A 20,276-nucleotide genomic window follows, 5' to 3' on the forward strand; every position below is an offset into this window, starting at 1 on the left:
TTTATTAGCTCCTTCACAGATGAGGAAACTGAGGCACACGGAGGTTAAACTTGCCCAGGTGAATGGCTGCACTGAGCACTCAAAACCAACACGCACCCTACAGGCCATGTTCAGTCAGTAGGCTGGACAATCTCTCGGTGGGCTTGAGATCGTCCCTAAAGCACCCATACTGTCAGTACCAATGGATGATTTCTGGGATCGTACTGCTAGGATTAAAGTTATGTTGACCCTGCATTATCAAATATTTAACTCACTTATGGCCAAGGCAATAAGGATTCATAAATAAGCCTGGGCAGTAAGACTTCAGAAATTGATTACTGTAATCACTAGTTCACACTGCTAAGTCGCTTCAGTCGTGTCCGACTCTGTGCGACCCCATAGACGGCAGCCCACCAGGCTCCCCCGTCCCTGGGATTCTCCAGGCAAGAACACTGGAGTGGGTTGCCATTTCCCTCTCCAATGCATGAAAGTGAAAAGTGAAAGTGAAGTCGCTCAGTCGTGTCCAACTCTTAGCGACCCCATGGACTGCGGCCTACCAGGCTCCTCCGTCCATGGGATTTTCCAGGCAACAGTACTGGAGTTGGGTGCCACTGCCTTCTCCGAGAATCCCAAAGATTTTTTTTTAAGTCTTCTATTGCTTATTTTCCGGAACTGTAACATTGTCCAACAGCACTGAAATGGCCCTGCGATTCACCTATTTCTGTGTGGATCTCCCTCACTAGATGTGGACATCTGAAAAGTTGCCTACGTCTTCCTCACTGAAGTATCTGTTCAGTGCCTATTGTGTGATAGCTACTCTGCCAAGTGCTAAGAAACAGTATGAATAACAGACATGACCTCTGGAAGCCAGGCAATATATAAACAAACTATATATTTTAAATTGAGAAAAATACTAGGAAGGAATTGATATCAAAGAATGAAGGTTAAGAAGCAGAATGGGATGTTTAGATCTAGTGACTAGAGACAGCATCTCTGAAATGGAAACACGGAAGCTGAGACCTACAATCAGAGGAAGCGACGTTCCAGTCACCGGGAATCCCCTAAAGGAGAGGATAAGCAATTTAGAGACTTCATGAAATAAACCCAAGGTTGACTAGAGAGCAGGAATTAGGGTAAAGCTGGAGGCAAGATCACAGGCCATGATAAAAGAATTTGGACTTTATAGTTTTAATGAAGAAAAGCAACTGAGTCTTCAACAGCAAACAGATACGGATGGATGTAATAAATCCTATTCTATAAAGAACACAGAAGTCAAGGTGACCAGAGAGGGCTACTTCAAGAGTCCAGGCAAGGGACAGCCTGGAGTAGAGGTTGGTAGATGGAAATAGTGAGAAGCTGGACAGACTTGAGACAGATTTAGGAGGGAAATCTGATCTTTGAAAAAGGAACCAAAGTGATTCAAAGGTGAAAGGACAGTCTTCTCAAAAGCTGGTGCTAGAAGAAATAAACATCTACATTGGGAAAAAACAGATCAATCTAAAAACACTGGCCTTATCTAAATACCAAAGAGGATATAGAGATGGAAAATAAGCATGTGAAAAGATGCTCAATATCATGCCATTAGGGGACTGCAAATTAAAAAATGAGATACCACCACACTATGAAATAAGTCAGAATACCTATAATGAAGAAGAGTTTATCCTAAAGGATTTAACACCTCTTACATTCTTGGGAAATATAGTCAACTGTTGTGACATGAAAACTCCACTAGAAGTGGAGATATTTATATGTAAACTCTGTCTCATAATTTCTCTGTGAAAAACTGGATACTATTTTTTGGCTCTGCTTTTGGGCTGTATTTTATTTTCTACTTGACAAAGACGTAAGACAACAGGAATGCTCCTTAGTGCTGGTAGGAATGCAGAACAGTACAGCTACTCTGGGATAGTGTGGAGGTTTCTTACAAACCTCAACAGAGGCTTACGTTTAAGATCCAGCAGTTGCGCTACTAGGTATTTTTCCAAGTGTGTTGCAAATGTGTCCTCAGAACACCTGCACACAAATGTTTATAGGAGCTTTTCTTACTCGTAAGTCCCCAACACTGAAAGCAACCAAGACGTCCTACAAAAGGTGAAGAACAAACAAACTGTGGCAGATCTATACAGTATTAAAAAGAAATATGCTATCAAGCCACAAAAGGACGAATCTTAACTGCATATGGCTGAGTGAAAGAAACCAGCGGGAAATGCTACAAGATTCCAACTCTATGACCTTCTGGGAAAGACAAACCTTGAGAGACAGTAAAAATATCAGTGGGTGCCAGGGACTGTGGTGGTGACAAGATACCCTAATGATGGATAGGTGAAATTACACATTTAGCAAAATCCACAGCACTGCTGACACAGAGTAAATCCTTATGTAAACTCTGGACTTCAATGCACCAAAACTGGTTCAACTACAACAAATATACCAAACTAATGCAAAAGGCTAGTAAAGGAAACTAGGGAGGGGAAATTAATATAGAAGTTCTGTATTTTTTGGTCAATTTTTCTATAAACGTAAAACCGCTATAAAAAGAAAAAAAAAAGTTTTTTAAAAATCCCAAAACAACCAACTGGACTAACAAATAACAGACTGCATATGGGAGGTAAGGGAGACCACTCCATTGTTTCTGATGTGAGATCAATATCATTCTTTACTGAAATGAAGAAGACACAGAGAAAAAATAGCCTGGGGTTGGACTTTTTTTTTTATGTAGTTGAATCCACTTGATTTCCAAGTGGGTATCAAGACCGGAGCTTTGAGGAGGTAGCTGGGCAAGAGATAACCATTAGGGGGAGTTAAAAAAAAGAAAAAGCATTAAGTCATGGGAATGGATGAAGTCATCCAAGTGCAAAGCAAGAAGAGGCTAAAAGAAAAACTCAAGGACTGAGAAGGGCATTTCAGAAGATAGGTTCAACTACAATGAATTCTGCTAAGAGGTCAGAATGTACAGGTAAACATCGAGTAGACCTGCTGTTGCCACAGAACCTGAGACTTTGATAAGAGCAGTCACATGATGCTAGATGCAAAAGCCACAATGGGATAGACTAAGAAAAAAATAAAATTTGCGAAATTATAACAATATGAGTAGATAATTCTTGGTAATAAAAGTGAGTACAGACTGTAGTAGAAGTTAAAGGGTGAGGGAAAAGGTCAAGATGGCTTCCTTAAGATGACATATGAAAGCTTAATTAGATGGTAATGGGAACGATCCAGTAGAGAGGGAGACTGGCTCACAGAGAAAATACTAAAGCCATAAAGTCTTTGACAAGACACAATAGATCGATCCAGGCTCCCGAGAACTAGGGCAGAAAGCCTTTGAAAAGACGGGTATGGGGTAGAAGCATCTGATCTTCAGCACTTGAGAGACGCATGAAATTTAGTAAGTGGATGCTCAAAAGAATTAAATGAATCAAATTAAAGAAGTGAAATGATTTAGAAGGCTCCTGGCAAAGCATATGTAAATGTTAGGACCCTAGGCTAGAATTATACCAGAGAAAGCAGAAATAGAGTGTAGGGCAAAACACATTTTAGAAGGACAAAGGCAATAAACAAACAAGATAGATATAAATCCAACTTAAAAACATTGCTTTAAATGTAAATGGTTGAAATACATCAATTAAAAGACAGTGACTATCAAATGGATTGGAAAAAAAAAAAAAGACCCAACTGTATGTTGTAAGAAAAGTTCACAGTAAATATAAAGATACAGGAGATTTGAGGATAAGAAAGATATACCATAACATTAATTAAAAGAACATTAGAATAACCACATACATTTCAGGAAAACCAGACTTCAAAACAAGGAGAAGTTACCAGGGATAAAGAAGGACATTACACAATGATGAAGGGGGTCAATTCTCTATGAAGAGATGACAACCCTTAGCATGTATTTGTTTAACAACAGAGCATCAATATATGTGAGTCAAAAACTAACAGCTGAAATGAGAAACTGATGAACAGACTAATACACTGAAAGACTTCAAGGCTGCTCTACCAGTAAGTGACAGACTCAGCAGGCTGAAAATCAGGAAAGACAGCTGAACTGAGCAGCACCATCAATCAGCTGGTCTAACTGATATCTAAAGACTACGTCATCTAACAACAGCAAAATATACCTTCTCAAGCTCACATGTAGAATTCACCAAGATTAAAGGCCATAATACACACCACAAAATTTTAAAAGACTAGAAAGCATGCTGAGTATTCTCTCAGATCAAAATAGAACTGAACTAAAAATTATTAAGATACCTAATATTTACAGATAGATGAAAATCCCCAAAATGGAGATTAAACAACACTTCTAAATAATACATTGGTTTTAAGAGCCTCAAGAGTAATCTTTAAATACTTCAAACTGAAGAAAGTGAAAATACAATTTATCAAAATTCTGAAACACAGCAAAAACAGTGCTGGGAAAGAAGAGCCACATAAACCTAAGGCAAGTGGAAGAAGAGAAATAAAAATTAGAGAAGTCAATGAAACTGAAACTGAAAACAATAAAACAGAAAAATCCACAAAACCAAGGTTTGGTAATTTTATCAATAAAACTGATAAATCTCTAGCCAGGCTAACAATTAAAAAGAAAGAAGACACAAATCACTAATAACACAATGAAAGAGGAGCCATTACTACTGATCCTATGGACATTAAAAGGATAGTAAGGAATATTATGAACTCTACTCCACAAATTTGTTAACTTAGATTAAATGAATTTAAAAGATATAATCTACCAAAACTTTCAAGAAACAAACTGGAAAGGTTTGTATCTACTGAAAGAAACTGAATTAACGATTAATAACCCTCCCAAGCAGAAAGCACAAAGCCCACATGGTTTCACTGATGAATTCTACCAAATGTTTAATAAAATAACACCAATTCTCTACAATTTATTTCAGAAAGTAGAAACAAAGTGAACAATTCCTGACTCATTCTATGAAGCAATTCGAATATCACAGTCAAAGACATTACAAAAAAGAAAATTATAGACCAGTGTTTCATTAACCTTGATACAAGAATACTTGACAAAATATTAACAAACTGAATGCAATAACATGTAAAAAGAATTATACACCATGGCCAAGCTCCATTTAACCCACATATGTAAGGGTGATTTAGTATTCAAAAATCAATTACAAACACTAGAGAAAAATCATATGATCATATCAATAAATGCAAAGCATTTGACAAAGGCAACATCAACTCATGATTTTAAAAAAATACACAACACTCAAACAAAAAACCTCTGAGGAAACAGAATTAGAGGGGAACTTCCATAATGTGAAAAATATCTACAAAAAACCTACACCTAACATCATGCTTATTGTTAAGAAACCAGATGCTTTCCACCCAATATCATGAATAAGACAAGGAAGTCCCCTCTCACCATCCTTACTGAACTTTGTACCTGCAAGTCCTAACCAGTGCAATAAGCAAAGGAAATGAAAGGTATAAAGACTAAGAAGGAAAACAAAATTGTCTTTATTTGCAGCTGACATACTGTATATTGAAAGCCCCTAAAGAAAGAAAGAAAAAGCACCTGTAACTAGTAAGCAACTATAAAAAGGTTGCAAGATAAAGGCAAAGTTAACTGTTTTCCTATATATCAGGAATGAACAACTGGAGTTAAAAATACACCATTTGCATCAGCACCAAAAAAAAAAAAAGAAATATTTAGGTATAAATTTAACAAAATATATACAGGATCCATATGAGGAAAAAACTACAAAATGTTGATGAAAAATTAAAGATCTAAATAAATGGGAGACTAATTACATGATCATAGATGGTTAGACGTCAGGTCTTCCCAACTTAATCTTTAGATCCGATGCCATCCCAATAAAAACCCTACTTAAGTCATTTTGTGGACAAATTGATTCTAAAATTTATACGAAAGACCTAGTTTCAGTCTCAGTGAAAGACCTAGAAAATTAGAGAACTGACAACCAATTTTGAGATGAACCAAAAAATCTACAGTATTCAACAGTGTAGTAGTATCAGGAGAAAAGACAGGTCAATGAAATGGGATAAACTGCCCAGAAACAGACCCATACAAATATAGTCAAGTGATCTTCGAAAAAGGAGCAAAGAAAATACAAAGGAAAAACGAGTCTTTTCTTAAACTTATGCCTTACAACTTTCACAAAAGTTAACTGTGATCCAAAATGGATCACAGGTCTAAATGTAAAATTCAAAACTGTAAAACTTCTGAAGGTAACATAGGAAAAAATGTAGGTGACCGTGAGTCTAACAGTGAGTTTTTAAAAGATGCAACATCAAAAGCACAATCCATTAGAGGAAAAAAAATTGATATGGAATTGATTAAACTTTAAAACTTTTGCTCTTTAGGAGACACGGTTAAGATAATGAAGACAAGTCACAGACTAGGAGAAAATACTTTCAAAATACTTCTCTGGTAAAGGAGTGCTATCTAAAACATACATAGGACTTTTAAAACAAAAGGAGAAAAAAACTTTTTAAATGGGCAAAAGATCTGAAAGGAGACCTCACAGAAAAGGATACACACATGGTAAATAGTATCATTAGAGAACTGCAAAATAAAACAGTAAGAAGCCACTATATACCTACTGGAGGGACTACAATCCAAAACACCACCACCACCACATGCTGGCAAGGATGCAGAACAGGAACTCTGGTTCATCGCTGGTGGGAAGGCAAAATGGTACAGCCACTTTGGAAGAAAGACAGCTGGGCCGTTTCTTACAATGCTAAGCATAGCCTTACCGTAAGATCCAGCAATTGCACTGCTGGGTGTTTTTCCAAATGAGTTGAAATCTTCTGTCCTCAAAAACCCTACACACCAATGTTCACAGCAGTTTTGTTCCTAAGTGCCAAAAACTGGAGGCAATCAGGATGTCCTTCAAAGATGAGTGGATAAACACACAGTGGTAGATTCATATGATGGAATACCGTTCAGTAATAAAAAGAAGTACATTAACAAGTCACAAGGAGACATTGTACACTGCTAACTTAAAGAAGGCAGTCTGAGGTGGCTAGAGGGAAAACTACACAAAGAAGGAAAAGATCTGTGATTGCCAGGGGTGGGGAGGGAACACAGGGATGAATATAGGCGTGTATCATGTGTAGGTTGGTGAAACTTTTCTGTATGACATTATTACATGACATTATGTATATGGGGAAACTTGCAGAACTGTATGACAGCCGTGAACCCTAAACTATACATTTCACTTAATGATGAGGTATTGATATCAGTTCATGAATTATAAAATACACCACACAAGATGTCAATAGAGCAAACTATGATAAGCAAAATTGTATATGGGGAGGAGGGAGGTATTCTGAACTTTCTGGTGAATTTTTCTGTAAAGACTAAAACTACTCTCAATTTAAAAATGCATACTAAGTAAAAATATCCCTTTTAAAAATGGAATTTTCCTAAGAATATCCATTCTTTTCGGCAAAGATGTTTGACAATCAACAGCATGATAGAATTCTTTAGATTTTTACAAATTTTCTTTTAAATGCTACTTTTGTTGCTTATTGATTATATGCCCTTGGGAAGATGTTGTGATTTCTGAGTTTTGGCATCTTTGGGTGTAAAATAAAAAATCACCTAAAAGGTCAACTGGATTTAATCACATCAGATCAGTCGCTCAGTCGTGTCCGACTCTTTGCGACCCCATGAATCGCAGGACGCCAGGCCTCCCTGTGTAATTCACCTAGCAAAAGTTGCACAAAGTAGGCATGTAAATCATTCTTTTCTTTCTTGCTCATTTGTCCTCAAATTCTTTCTAACTCAGGTAAGGTAGAACACACCCTGAGGATTTCTCAAAAAAAGGTTAACACATACCCTAAAGGTACATGCAATCAACCATTAAAAAAACCATTAGGCTACTCATACCTCAAAGGTATTAAATACATGTCTTCCTGGAGCTCAATTTAAAATTTGGAGAGGAGGGGGGAAGCTGTTTAACTGGTAACTTAAAACACTGTTATACCAAAACAACGTTGCTGAAGTCTTTGCACGATATTTCAAAAGGCAACAGGAAAATATGAGAATTTTCGCCACACAGGCTTCCAGGGCACTTCTCCACCATCTTCAGCCGTTTGGGATGTATCTCAAAATTTTCCACTAAAGCACTGCCTTTCATTTCCAGTTTTAATTGTTACTAAACACAAGTTCATTTTCGTCTCAATGTCAGTCCTTGTGTCAACAATTTAGCTCCAAAGGGCCTGCTTCCCCTTAAATTACTAAAGGACAACCTGAAAAATAACATTTTGCACTAAGAATTAATGCTTTTGAATTGTGGTGCTGGAGAAGACTCTTCAGAGTTCCTTGGACTGCAAGGAGATCAAACCAGTCAATCCTAAAGGAAATCAACCCTGAACATCCACTGGAAGGACTGACGCTGAAGCTCCAATACTTTGACCACCTGATGCAAAAAGCAAGGAAAAGATGTTGATATTGGGGACTGAGGGCAAAAGAAGAAGGGGGCAGCAGAGGATGAGATGGCTAGATATCATAACTGACTCAATGGACCTGAGTTTGAGCAAACTCTGGGAGATAGTGGAGGACAGGTGGGGGGTGCTCAGAGCCTGGTGGTGCTCAGTCCATGTGGTCGGAAAGAGTTAGACATGACTTAGTGACTGAACAACAATAAAAACTATTTAATACAGAATTTATAGCTCTGTGAGTCAGAATTAAGCAAGCAATAACCGAAATGAAGATTACACTTTTTTGATTGCTTTCTCAAGGATCTGGCTTGACTTTGAGTCATTTTCTTTTCCACTGAACTGCGCATGTTAGTCTGTAAGAGACTACTGCCCTGATTTTTTAACAAAATTTACATATCAATATGAAACTCTTTTGTCCAAGAGAATCTCGTAAAATTAAGCACCTGATTGGATAAATACGTAAAGATAAACAAAGCAGTATGAGTGTCACAAGGTCAAACAGAGGCTGAGCATACCTGTACTTTGTTGTGTCACACATTAAGAAAAATAATATACTGAAGCATGTTCAGAGATCTACAAAACTCTTAAGGATTTCAAAACCATGCTACCTAAGAGCAAGAAATGGAGGTATGCTTAACCTGTAGGGGAAAAAAAAAAATGAAACAAACTGCATTTGAAATTGATGCAGTGTAAGAGCCATCTTAAATCACCTGCAGGCTATGGTATTTGAAGGGAATCAGACTTGCTCGATGTTCCCAGAACTGGGACTAACATGAGGCAGCAATAAAGTACAGGATAAGTATAGATCTCAGAGCCTTCAAGAGACTCAAATCCTACAGTAGACCTTTAATCAACTATGTGATATTAGAAATACACGTGATATTCTCAGACATCAATTAATCTTGTATGTAAGATGAAGGTTCTAACTTGGCTAATTCCCAAGGTAATCTTCAAATAAAAAGTGACATGGAAGCATATTCTGGATCAGCTTCTTCCCATCAGAGCATCCTGAACATGGAATGAGCTATCTCACTGAAGTCATATGAGTGCTATCACTACAACATGATCATGTGCTCTGTATAAACGAAAAACCACAACAGATAGCACAGTATTTTAAGTAAAAGCCAAATGTCCACAAGCTGGTATTCTTACAAAAAGAATTAAAAAGATAGGATGGAAGAGTATTGTTTTTTATGTTGCCATCTACTGAGTAAATTATAATAACGTAATTTTAGGAAAAAAAAATCCTAAATCATATTTCTAGCTCATCTGTACTGAATATTACATTTTCCTTTGTTTCTAGATAGACTGAATATTATGCTAACTTTTGATTCTTTGAACCCACTTAGTATACCTTATGGAATAACCTTATAAATATCTTGTCTGAACAATTTTGTTTATACTAGCCAACAATATTATTTCTTAAAGATTCCTCTGAGTTACAGTGAAAGTGAATGTTTATAAAACTCAAATTAACTTCTCAAACCAAAGTTAAAATTACTCAGTACAGCTACTTTCTACATTTTAGGTTTAATAAAAATAGGCATACACAACCAAGAACCAGGGAATAACCTCATGAAATATGTACTCAACTTTCCATGTAAAGTACAGTATTTTAACAGTGCTCAGCACATAAGAAATACTAAGTTAAGTATGGATCATAAACATTAAGAGAACAAGGGTTTAAAAAAAAAAAGAGCAAGGGTAGGAGATGCCTGGAATACAGTAGGCCAGGTACAGAGAGTACAATGTAGATAGACGTATGTTCCTAAATTCACTCCAGACAAATTTGTGGTTTATCCATTGCTCTTCTCTGGGGCAAATTTAAAGAAAAATTCTTTCCCTAACTCTACATCTGTCTGAAAATCCAAGGAAATCTGTTGTAGGTCACTTTATCATCAGATGTTAACACTGAAAATATTTTGAACATTTTCTACCTACATGCCATATCTTACCTCTTGAGTAGAGATCACTTTGATCACAATTCCTGAAAACTCCGATGCACACTTCAAAGTTCCCTAGCATTTTTTGTTTTTTCTTACTGCAGTAATCTGATTACCTTAGATGTACATTTAAGTGGGAAAAACCTTTAAAGAGCACCTATGTGCTTATTTTGGAAATACAAACCTTTCACATTTCAAGACTAAGTTAATGTGAACTTTCTTAAATGGGAAATTAAAATACCTGAATTTTTAAAATCAAGAAATTGCTTAGGACATCTAGGCACTGACACTTTGCTCAAGTGTTTCAATACAGCAAAATCGAATAAGATTTATGGATATATTTACAATAGCTACAAGGTCAGTACTTGTAGTCACACTTCTTATTGACATTTATCTCCTTTAAAACAGAAGTTATTAAAAAAAAAGTTCTTTACTCAAATAAAAAAAACTATTTTATTCTATAGCTAGTCCTACGAATCATAGTGAAACAATAAGCCTAGTTCTTATACCTCAAACATAAAGCCATGTTCAATATTCATAAACGTTTTTATTTTGAAACTACTGATAGTGTAGGGAAGAGTTCATGTAATGAAAATCATTTTTAAAACTCTCATTTCATCACTATTTTTACAATATGTTTGAAATTTCCAGTATAATGCTTTTATTTAACACTCCCTGCCCTACATCTTTTAAATACACATAGTTAAGGCTTCTAAATTCTTTTGTACTCAAGGAAATATAGCCTCCCATCTTTCATAGAAATACATTTTGTCTGTGAATCTTTCAATACCTTTAATTCTAAAAACAAAATTTTATCCACAGTATTTTTACTCATCTTTTCCAAACTACTAGACTAATAAAGCCAAGAATTTTAGCTCCTCTCCCACACCCCAAATACAGTAGCTACTCTAAATCATAATACCCTTTTATAATTCTTTTTTTCAGAGTATAATTTCTTTAGAGAGCCAAATTAGGTCATTTTAATCCACAAGTTGTCATTAACTAAACTTCTTATTTGTCACCTAGGACTCCACCATAAAGTTTTTTAATTTTAGCAGTCTGCTTCTTACAAATTTTCATCAAACCAAAAGGGAAATCTCCTCTTGTTTCTAGCAGACTCTGCATAGAAAAGTAAATTGTTCTAATGGCTCTAATTAAGTTTATGTAGATATAAAGACAAGAATCATGAAAACCAAATTTTATCCTTTCCCATGTTCTCTTGATAAGGTTAAAAAAAAGAGACTCTGTAAGTTAAGATTTCCCCTTCTCCAATTACTTGTTCAAGTAGAACACCAAAATGTAAAATACTTTCTTCTCCTATTAACAGCACCCACTAATAAAACAGTTCTCCAATAAGTCATTATTCTCAAATATCCTTTTTCTGACTCGAAGAACTGTCTTCTGTATGCAATTTTCTAAGGGTCTATGTTTAGCAAGATCTCACTTTAAAAGACTTGAGTGTATTACTCCTGATATTTGCAGTATTAACTCTAGTTTTAATGGTTTGCAAATCGACATACAAAAATGGCATCTAAAAAAAATCCAATTCTGGAAACGAAGCTAAGGTGAAGCTAATCAGTAAAGTGCAAAAACAAGACTAAATAGATCACCTATTTCCTTAATTTGGCACTGTGTGACCCAATGAAAAGTCATTTTAATTTAGCAGTTTAAATCATTTTTTTCTCAAAAAAGTTTAAGACATCCAAGGATATATATTCAGAAATACTTAGAGGAAGACACATAAAATTAAAATACATTTTAAAATACTGTTATAGTTTCCATTTTCTACTCCTGAAAGAAAAATAAGCCATTTATCAGTAAGTGCATTTTTTTCATGGAGAAAATATTTATTAGTTTTTCAAATGATCACATAATACAAATGTTACACAATTAGTCATTCTAGAAAAAAATTAGCTTATATTAATATTCATAAAATAAACACTGAAAAATATAGGATTGCATATTGTGACATGAAATATTTAAAAATATGAAAGAAAATGAATCAAAATAAAAGTTTAAACAAATCAGTTCACATTAATATACACGAAGTTTCACTTTTAAATAGCTTTCAGTGGCATGAGATGAATAGAAATGCACTTACATTTCTTTTGCACACTTTAAGGAACAAAGCTAAAATTTAATCAAAGCATGAGATGAATGGGATTAAGAGACTAAATCATTTCTCTTAAAAACTAAAACAAAAGGCCATAAACTGGCCTTCAGTTCCCTGAGTTCTAAAATGTTGAGTAGTTATTTTTTAATTTATATGTGTTTGTAAAAACTATCTTATTAACTTTTAACAAAAGCAAATCAAGACTAAAAAGTTGTAATCATTTATGGGAACTCAGAGCTCTCCTGGGAAATTTTAGCTCAAACTGATCTTTTAAACTTACTTTTAAGTACCATATATACAAAAGTTTATGTATAATTAATGAGGGGAAAACGGGTCCCACACATAGCCAACAAAGACTAAAGGCCAGGTTATAACCTAGCAAGTGTGGCTTCTAAAACCTCTTAAGATTTCTAAAACATTTAGATGCTTCCAGAGTGTTACCTCTAGAACCTCCATTCTTAAAGTTTAGACCAAATAAAACAAACTGGCAGAATCGTGTAACTTTAAAAAACTTCTTTAGTAGCTTTCAACTGACTAGTTTTAATAGATACTAAAAAGGGAAATAAAACATTTTGATAGCTACTTCCATCAATTTATCAAATCCATAGTTTGGATAACTTTCTTGCAACACTTAATTCACACACAGAGGCTTATTCTACAACTACTACTGCTTGCCTTTGCTCTATAAAATACCTCTTTGTTTCGGGATCATTCAACTTTAGAATGCCTGCAAATGCAGAACAGTACCTCAAGTTTAACAGGTATTTACTTTGAAAGACTTAACTTAGAAGGTGCCTCTACTTCTATACTGGAATCTGTTGATTCAACAAGAATAAGGCTCAAGACTAGAAAAAGATAAACCAAAAAAGTACATCCTAATATTAAAAGTAATTTAGGAATAATTAAGATTTTCACCCTTTACTTCCTAGTTCTTTTCAGTGTTGGGCAACAAAAGACAAGTTTCATTAAGTTTTCTGGGTCTCCGAGACTACCAGAAAGTCTGCCTGCTTCATTAGGGTGATTTTCAATCCCACAAATCTTTTAAGTGAAACAGATAGAGAGCTGCTTTTTTAAAGAAAGGAGTCTCTCATGCTTCCTCTAGTTCAGTCTTCTGAATAGAAAGGAATAGTTTCATGGTCATGTAAAGTTCCAATCTGAAAAAATTACGTCATTATTTGAGCCTTTCCATTTCCAGATCAAAAGTACACCAGAGAAAATCTTAAAGTTTATCAATGACAAGATCAGGTGGCTCTCTCATCCTTGTGTCTTCTAGACATAGTGCATGGCTCCGTTCACCACTGCCTTCCAAACTGCAGTTGCTGCATGTGTGACAGATATCATCCTTGAAGGCTCTGCTAGAGGAGTTCCTTTGGCGGAAGGAGGATGTTTACCAGTTGAAAGAAATCTGGGCAATTAGAGAACAAATAAACCGGTCTCCCATTATCAAGATACCTGGAGTCACAGAAGGAATCCACCAAGGAAAAAGTGAAAACTTGCCAAAGGCACCAAAGTTCACGTTCTACCCACTGTAGATGATAAGAACTTCCTGAAATCAAATCCTACCCTTGGCATCAAAGATACTAACAGAAAACCATATGAATGCCATGGGGAAAATCTAGGACAAGGTTCTTTTGCCACAAATAACATTATTCCTAGGGACTGGAAAACTACTTGTGAGTATATTTAACAAAGCTTTCAGGGATAGCATCTCCTGAAACATATTCATTCATTCATATGTATCGTATTAAAGAATGAAGCCTAAATTTGACAGTAAAACCATAATGGTACTATCATTGCATCTTGTTAAAGATCTACCTGATATGAAGTCCTAAAGTTCAACATAGGAAAATAGACCAAAAAGTTCTCACTAATAGGGTAGGATAACACCTGGACATCAAATGTATAAATCAGGAAAATACATTTGTCCAGTTTGCCCAAAGACAAAATACAGAAACTTCTTAAATACTGGAATATAAAAGAGCACTGAGAAGTACACTGCTACCAGTAAAGGTTAAAATGGGCAAGTATTTCCTTTTAAAAATTCCTGTGGACTACACAGGCATTCACCAAATCAGTGCCCCCAAATCAGCCACTGCTTTAATTATCTGGAGAGAAAATTAAATACATCTTAAGTCTCTTTTCTGAAAGGGCACTAGTTAGCATTCTTAGAAAAACAAACAGATTGCAGCCCCACTTGGTTCTTCTATGAACCCAAGGAGTAAACAACAGAATTACATGGGCAATGGAAGGACACTCCAGTCTATAAATAAACCCAAGTAAATAATGGAAAGCACCCACTTGTTTATTACCCTTTCCCAACTCTCTCCAGAAGCTGGATATTCTGCCTCCAAAGGTTCAGTGGAGAAAGTGGACCCCTGACGTCAAAAGCTCTCCGTGGTCTTGGCTGTATCTGTGGTTCTAGGATCACTCCTTGCACCTCTGGTAGGAGAGAAGCACTGAAATAGAGAGCTGAATATAGATTTAAGAAAAAACTCTTATTAAGAAATTACATTCTCTGGTCATTGAGCTTGTAATGACTTTTCCTCAGGACAAAAAGGGGCTGCCTCTGGGCACACATTCTTCCGTGCCTTCTTAATCTGAATTTTAGAAGCCTTTCACCACAAATGATTAATTCCTCAGTAACTACTAAGAAGGGAACTAGCTTGGTCTAAGTCATAACACAGGGTGTGACAAACCACTCAACGTCAAGTGGAAGACCAAATACAAAAATGATAAATTAGGACTGGTAAACAAGATCATAAGTGTCTTAAAGGGACAGGCAAAGGCACTTGACCTCAGATATATTAAAGGAGGAGTCCCAATTAATTCTGCTGTCAAAGAGAAGACGATGGATTGAAAAGCAGAAATAGAATAATCAAGCATATTAACAGGAATACCACTAAACCTTGGGAATTGCCTTAAGAAGCGGAATTTGTTCTCAGTTTTTTAATTCTTCAGTAATTTAAAGAATTAATCAGACTACAGCCCCTTATTATAGCAGTATGAAAATAAACCTGAATTTTATCAAGCTGTGCCTACTGTCACTGAAAAAGATTTATTCTTCAAGCACTCATCTTTAAAAGTGGGAGGGCAGAATAGTGGACATAGGCATATCAGACTAAAAATCCTTTTCAAACATATGATCATTTGGTTTGGGGTCAAGAAGGACCAGGAAATAATCATTAATGGCTTCAATGTAGAAATTAAAGCAGTTAAGATATACCCAAATAATAGATGATGATAAAGATACTGGAAAATAAGTTCACTTTATTATAGAAATAAGGTGAACAAGAGAAGGAAGTTCAAAGCACATAGTATCTGATCAAGGAAAAGCTGAAAGGAGAATAAGATAGGCAGATATATAATATTTAAAGTTAGAGGGACTGCAGGATAAATTTTAACAGTGGAAAACAGATCAATTGTATTCTATGGTACAGAGTGATACATCCCTATTAAATTTCAGATCTTATTCTAAATAGAAAGGTGCTGTATGCTCCTGCTGTATGGAACATGGGCAGTTCACTGTCTGACTTCAGGGACATGTTGTATTTGGGGATAAATTAAGAAAAAATGCTATCAAATTATTTCTCTCTCACCCCGACTGGTCATCACAAGGGTTCCTTACCTGTTAGTGGAACGAGGACTGCACTCTCTTGTTCTCTATCAATCAACTCACAAAGGTTATAGGTTCAGCACTAAGAAGGTAGCAACCAACCAAAGTTAGTTTTAATGCCTTCACTTCCTCCTGGCTCTGCCGGCCAGTTTGGAAAAATGCCAACAGCTGAAAAGGAATGGTTATGCCATTACCTAACAACAATTAGAGTAAAAAAAAGATTTTTTTAAGCCTGAAGATGAAGGAATGAGGTAATAACCCTTTGGTACCTTAGGACTATATTAAATTCTGTACAAGTGAGAAATGAAAATGGTTCGGATTTAGAAAAACCTATAAATTTAACCATCAAATCTATAATTTCCAAAATTTAAAGAAATGAAAAAAGAAGTAAAACGAAGTCAAGGGGGTGAAACTGTCATCTAACAAGAGATATCAAATAAATAACTACAACAGTATTTTATGAGTTTATGTGGCAGCTATTTTTTCTTCAAATTTCCAACAGATTTTAAATCCCAGGGTCTTTAAACAGTATTTTACAGTAAAATCACATTAGGAGGAATGTGAGGGATAACAAGAGGAAAAGAGCACCAAAAGAAAAGATCTGAATATTCAATCTCTCAAGAAAACAAAATCTAAATAGGCATTTTCAAAGGTCAAAAATCACAAATAGATTAGCAAACTATTCCACAGATGGAGTTCTTAAGGAGTGGCTCTTTAACAGATGGGAAAGGCTTAAAACTGATACATCAGAGGTACCTCATTTGTTTTCAGTGGACCTATACCGTGAAAACAGGTATGACAAAATCACTTTCAAAATTATTAAACAATCAACCTCTACCCTTTTCTAATGAATTTTCTTGACAAATTATTTTTCATTATCTAATAATATTTCAATATAAATCATGGAAATTTAAAGACTCCCAAATGAATAAGAGCTAAGTAAAACTTAACTAAGATACAGTTTAAAATATATTCAGAAACTATAAAGATATGATTTTCCAAATTTCTTAGTTTTTCATTTTATAAATACTAATCAGTAGTATAGCAATATATCTGATTGAAAATATATGCAAAAAGGGAGCATTCCATTATGGAAAAAAATTACTCAATTCTAAATCTAAATTTAGAAGCCCACTTCACTTTGAAAATGAGAAACAACTCCCAATAAATCATTATCTTGCTCAGATTAATAATGGTCTAAATTTACAGTTTCTCCTTAAGTAGGAGCTCCAAATCCTTGAATTACCAGGCCCCACAGAATATATAAATTAAAAAGGCAACAAACTTAGATTTTAAAAAGCCAAATGTCCTTAGGTTAAGTTATAAGGTAAGTAAAATAAGAGAGCTGGCTGGAGAAATAGACTCACTCACGAAATTCTCCCAAGTCATATTACTTTCAAGATATCACCTCTCTATTTTGCCTAAAGTATGCCAAAACTTGTGGATTCAACATATTCATACTCAAAAATGAACTAAACAGATTTCCTTAAACAGGAATTATTTGAATCACTGAGGAGAACTGTATCTCTCTTGCTTCAGGAATTAATTTATGAAGACTATGGATTGATAATCACTTACACAGAAAAATGTAAAGGCACTTTCAAAATGAGACCATTATTCAAACAAGAAAGAATAGCCTTTGCAAGACTACTACTGATTGAGGCTCACAAGAAAGACACAGTAGGACCTAACCTAATTCTGTTTTAATAGACAGCATTCTTCGATGTAATGTTTCAAGAGGGAAAAAAGAAATTACTCCGCTTCAGGATTTACAGTTCAACCAGTAAAGAAGAAATTCCAAACCAAAGCTAAGAAAATCAGCAATGCTGAAATGCCACAAAAGAACTCAAGCAAGGAGGCAGAAGGTCTGTCTATTCATCTATCATTTTAGTATTTTCCATTATTAAAGTTTAAAGATTCTTACTGAATATTAAGTTACATTCAAATTGGAAACAATCTAAGTATTTTATATATGAATACCACTCTTAAGAAACTCTCCTGAAATGTACAGACTATTTGCAATATTTGTTCTCAATACTAAATTACTAAATAAGCATATAATATTTATTAGGTCTAAGCATTTCTAATATCAACGAAAAGAGAGAAAGATTCACGGAATCATTTTTAATCAATGAAATAGAAGATAACCTATTTCTATGAAGACTATGATTTATATTCTCTTGTGTTATAGAAGACTAATTTAAAGTCTAAATTATAAATTTACAGATAATTCATAAAACATCTTAGAGTCACATGGTAGCTCAGATGGTAAAGCGTCTACCTACAATGTGGGAGACATGGGTTCGATCCCTGGGTTGGGAAGATCCCTTGGAGAAGGAAATGGCAACCCACTCCAGTACTCTTGCCTCCTCCAGAGGAGCCTGGTAGGCTTACAGTCCATGGGGTCGCAAAGAGTCGGACACAGCTGAGCGACTTCACTTTCACTCTAAACTGGGAACGTGACACAGAAATTTCTTCTTCTTGTCCTTTTTCATTTATTCTTACTAGTTCTAAGGCATTTCTGCAAAGAATAAGAATTTCCCACAAATCCCTTCACATGTCCAAATCAGGCACAACTGGCATTAAGAAGAAAATGAAAGAACATCCTTAAGAGAAGCAGTGAGTCTTTGCAACTCCAGCCCCCATACACACTTGAGTTAAATAAATTCAGTAAAGGTTTTACAAACGAATGAAGCCCACTGGTCAAAAAACAAAAAGTTAAGGAGAACTTTGTCAAGCAGCTGATGTCTAAAGTTAGGCTTTCTTATCCTAAAGGAAATAAAAATCATCATAAGTATTTGTTTCATGGATTCTCTTTTTTTTGGGGGGGCGGCGTCCATCAGCATCTAGGGTTAATTTCTATGTATGATCGATCACCTGAAACTTCACAGGTATTATCCTGAGGTGACACAAATTTTAGCTAAATTATAAGACCCATTATAAATTTTCTAATGTTCTTTTCCAGACCAAAATTAGTAAGAAAACAAACTGGATATTGCCAAAACATCCAATTTCACTTTTAAATTTTAAAAAGTGAGAGATCTTGTCGAAAAGGCAGACAGACAGACAAAGCCCAGCTTCCTTAGAATTAGTTAGCCACAGTACTGTGTTGTATCTGGAGGAAAAGACAGTATCCCCCATCCAAGTACTAATGATGCCTGACCCTGCTTAGCTTCCGAGAAAAGGTTATAGCTAACCACAACTATGTATATATTATCCAAAGGGATACACCTTATAAATACTAAAATAAGGAAGAAAGCCTGGAAATTAAGGAACATAAAGCATGGAAAGCAATAAACTAACAGAGAAGAAAATATAATGAGAGGGAAAGAAACCTGTTAGATTATTTTAAAAATCTAACCAAATTCCAAGATTTACCAATATATTTTTTTCTTCATCCTTTTGGAAAAGATACTAATCCCAAAATTTGGGGCTCAAGTTATTCTATTAGGTTTAAATATTAAGTATTTGTTAAAAGAGAGAAAAGCAATAGCTAATCCAACTGTATCTTCAGGTTCTACTAGCTATAAGATAGGGAAGTAAAAAAGGTTAAAAAAAAAAAAAAACACAAAGAAAATGTGCAATACATTTTTAGAGCAATTAATGCACTATAGAATGAAGGATAAAAGGCAATCCTAAAAATATATATCAACTATAAAAAAAAGCCTAATTCAGAGTCAAGCTGCATTTAAAAAGGCAACTTCAGGGTCAAGATAACTAAACACAGAAACATTTAAATTTACCACTGCCTCCTTTAAATGAAAAAGGCTTCTATATTTCAAAAAAAGAAAACCTTAGTGAAAGTAATTTTATGTTAAAATTAATGGAAATATGATGAGAAACAATATTGACACAGTATTAAAATATCTCCCACAAGACACTTATTATTATAGGAAAAAAGTAAATTAATAGTGTAGAAACCTGACAGACACTTCCTTAACCAAATTAACTTTTATCACCACCAGTATCAGGACAAATCGGTACCATGTACCTCCTGATACAATGTACTGATAAGGACATAACATCACTTCAGTAGAATCTTTTCCAAAAATGTTTAATTCTCAATCTGATTATGAAAGAACATCAGACACACAAGTTAAAAAATAGTCTAACTAACCAGGACTCTTCAAAACTGTCACGGTTACAAAAGGCAAAGACAACAAAGAACCAGCCCAGACTGAAGAAGATT

General features: G+C 35.0%; 1 protein-coding gene across 19 annotated transcripts in view; it reads right to left on the reverse strand.

Moving 5' to 3' along the window:
* The window catches only part of TSC22D1 (TSC22 domain family member 1), a 124,274-nt gene that overhangs the window by 77,747 nt on the left and 26,251 nt on the right, over window positions 1-20,276 (reverse strand). For 2 of the 19 annotated variants that reach the window (XR_015137851.1, XR_015137846.1), the window contains 3 exons: window positions 16,100-16,255; window positions 14,784-14,930; window positions 12,188-13,879 (listed from right to left, as the gene is read on the reverse strand). The exons of 2 other annotated variants lie outside the window; for them this stretch is intronic. Coding sequence is in view for 5 of the 17 variants with exons in the window: in XM_086328885.1 (XP_086185011.1) it covers window positions 13,744-13,879; window positions 14,784-14,930 (283 nt within the window). In the remaining 12 variants the exon portion in view is untranslated. Of the gene's footprint in view, window positions 1-12,187; window positions 13,927-14,772; window positions 14,944-16,099; window positions 16,256-20,276 lie in introns of those variants that run through there. 15 more of the 19 variants (XR_015137852.1, XR_015137847.1, XR_015137854.1 and 12 more) reach the window with 10 other exon arrangements.

Source organism: Bos grunniens, chromosome 12 (assembly GCF_055505025.1).
Source record: "Bos grunniens cultivar Pamir isolate PY7600 chromosome 12, Bosgru_T2T1.0, whole genome shotgun sequence".
Taxonomy (NCBI): Eukaryota; Metazoa; Chordata; class Mammalia; order Artiodactyla; family Bovidae; genus Bos; species Bos grunniens.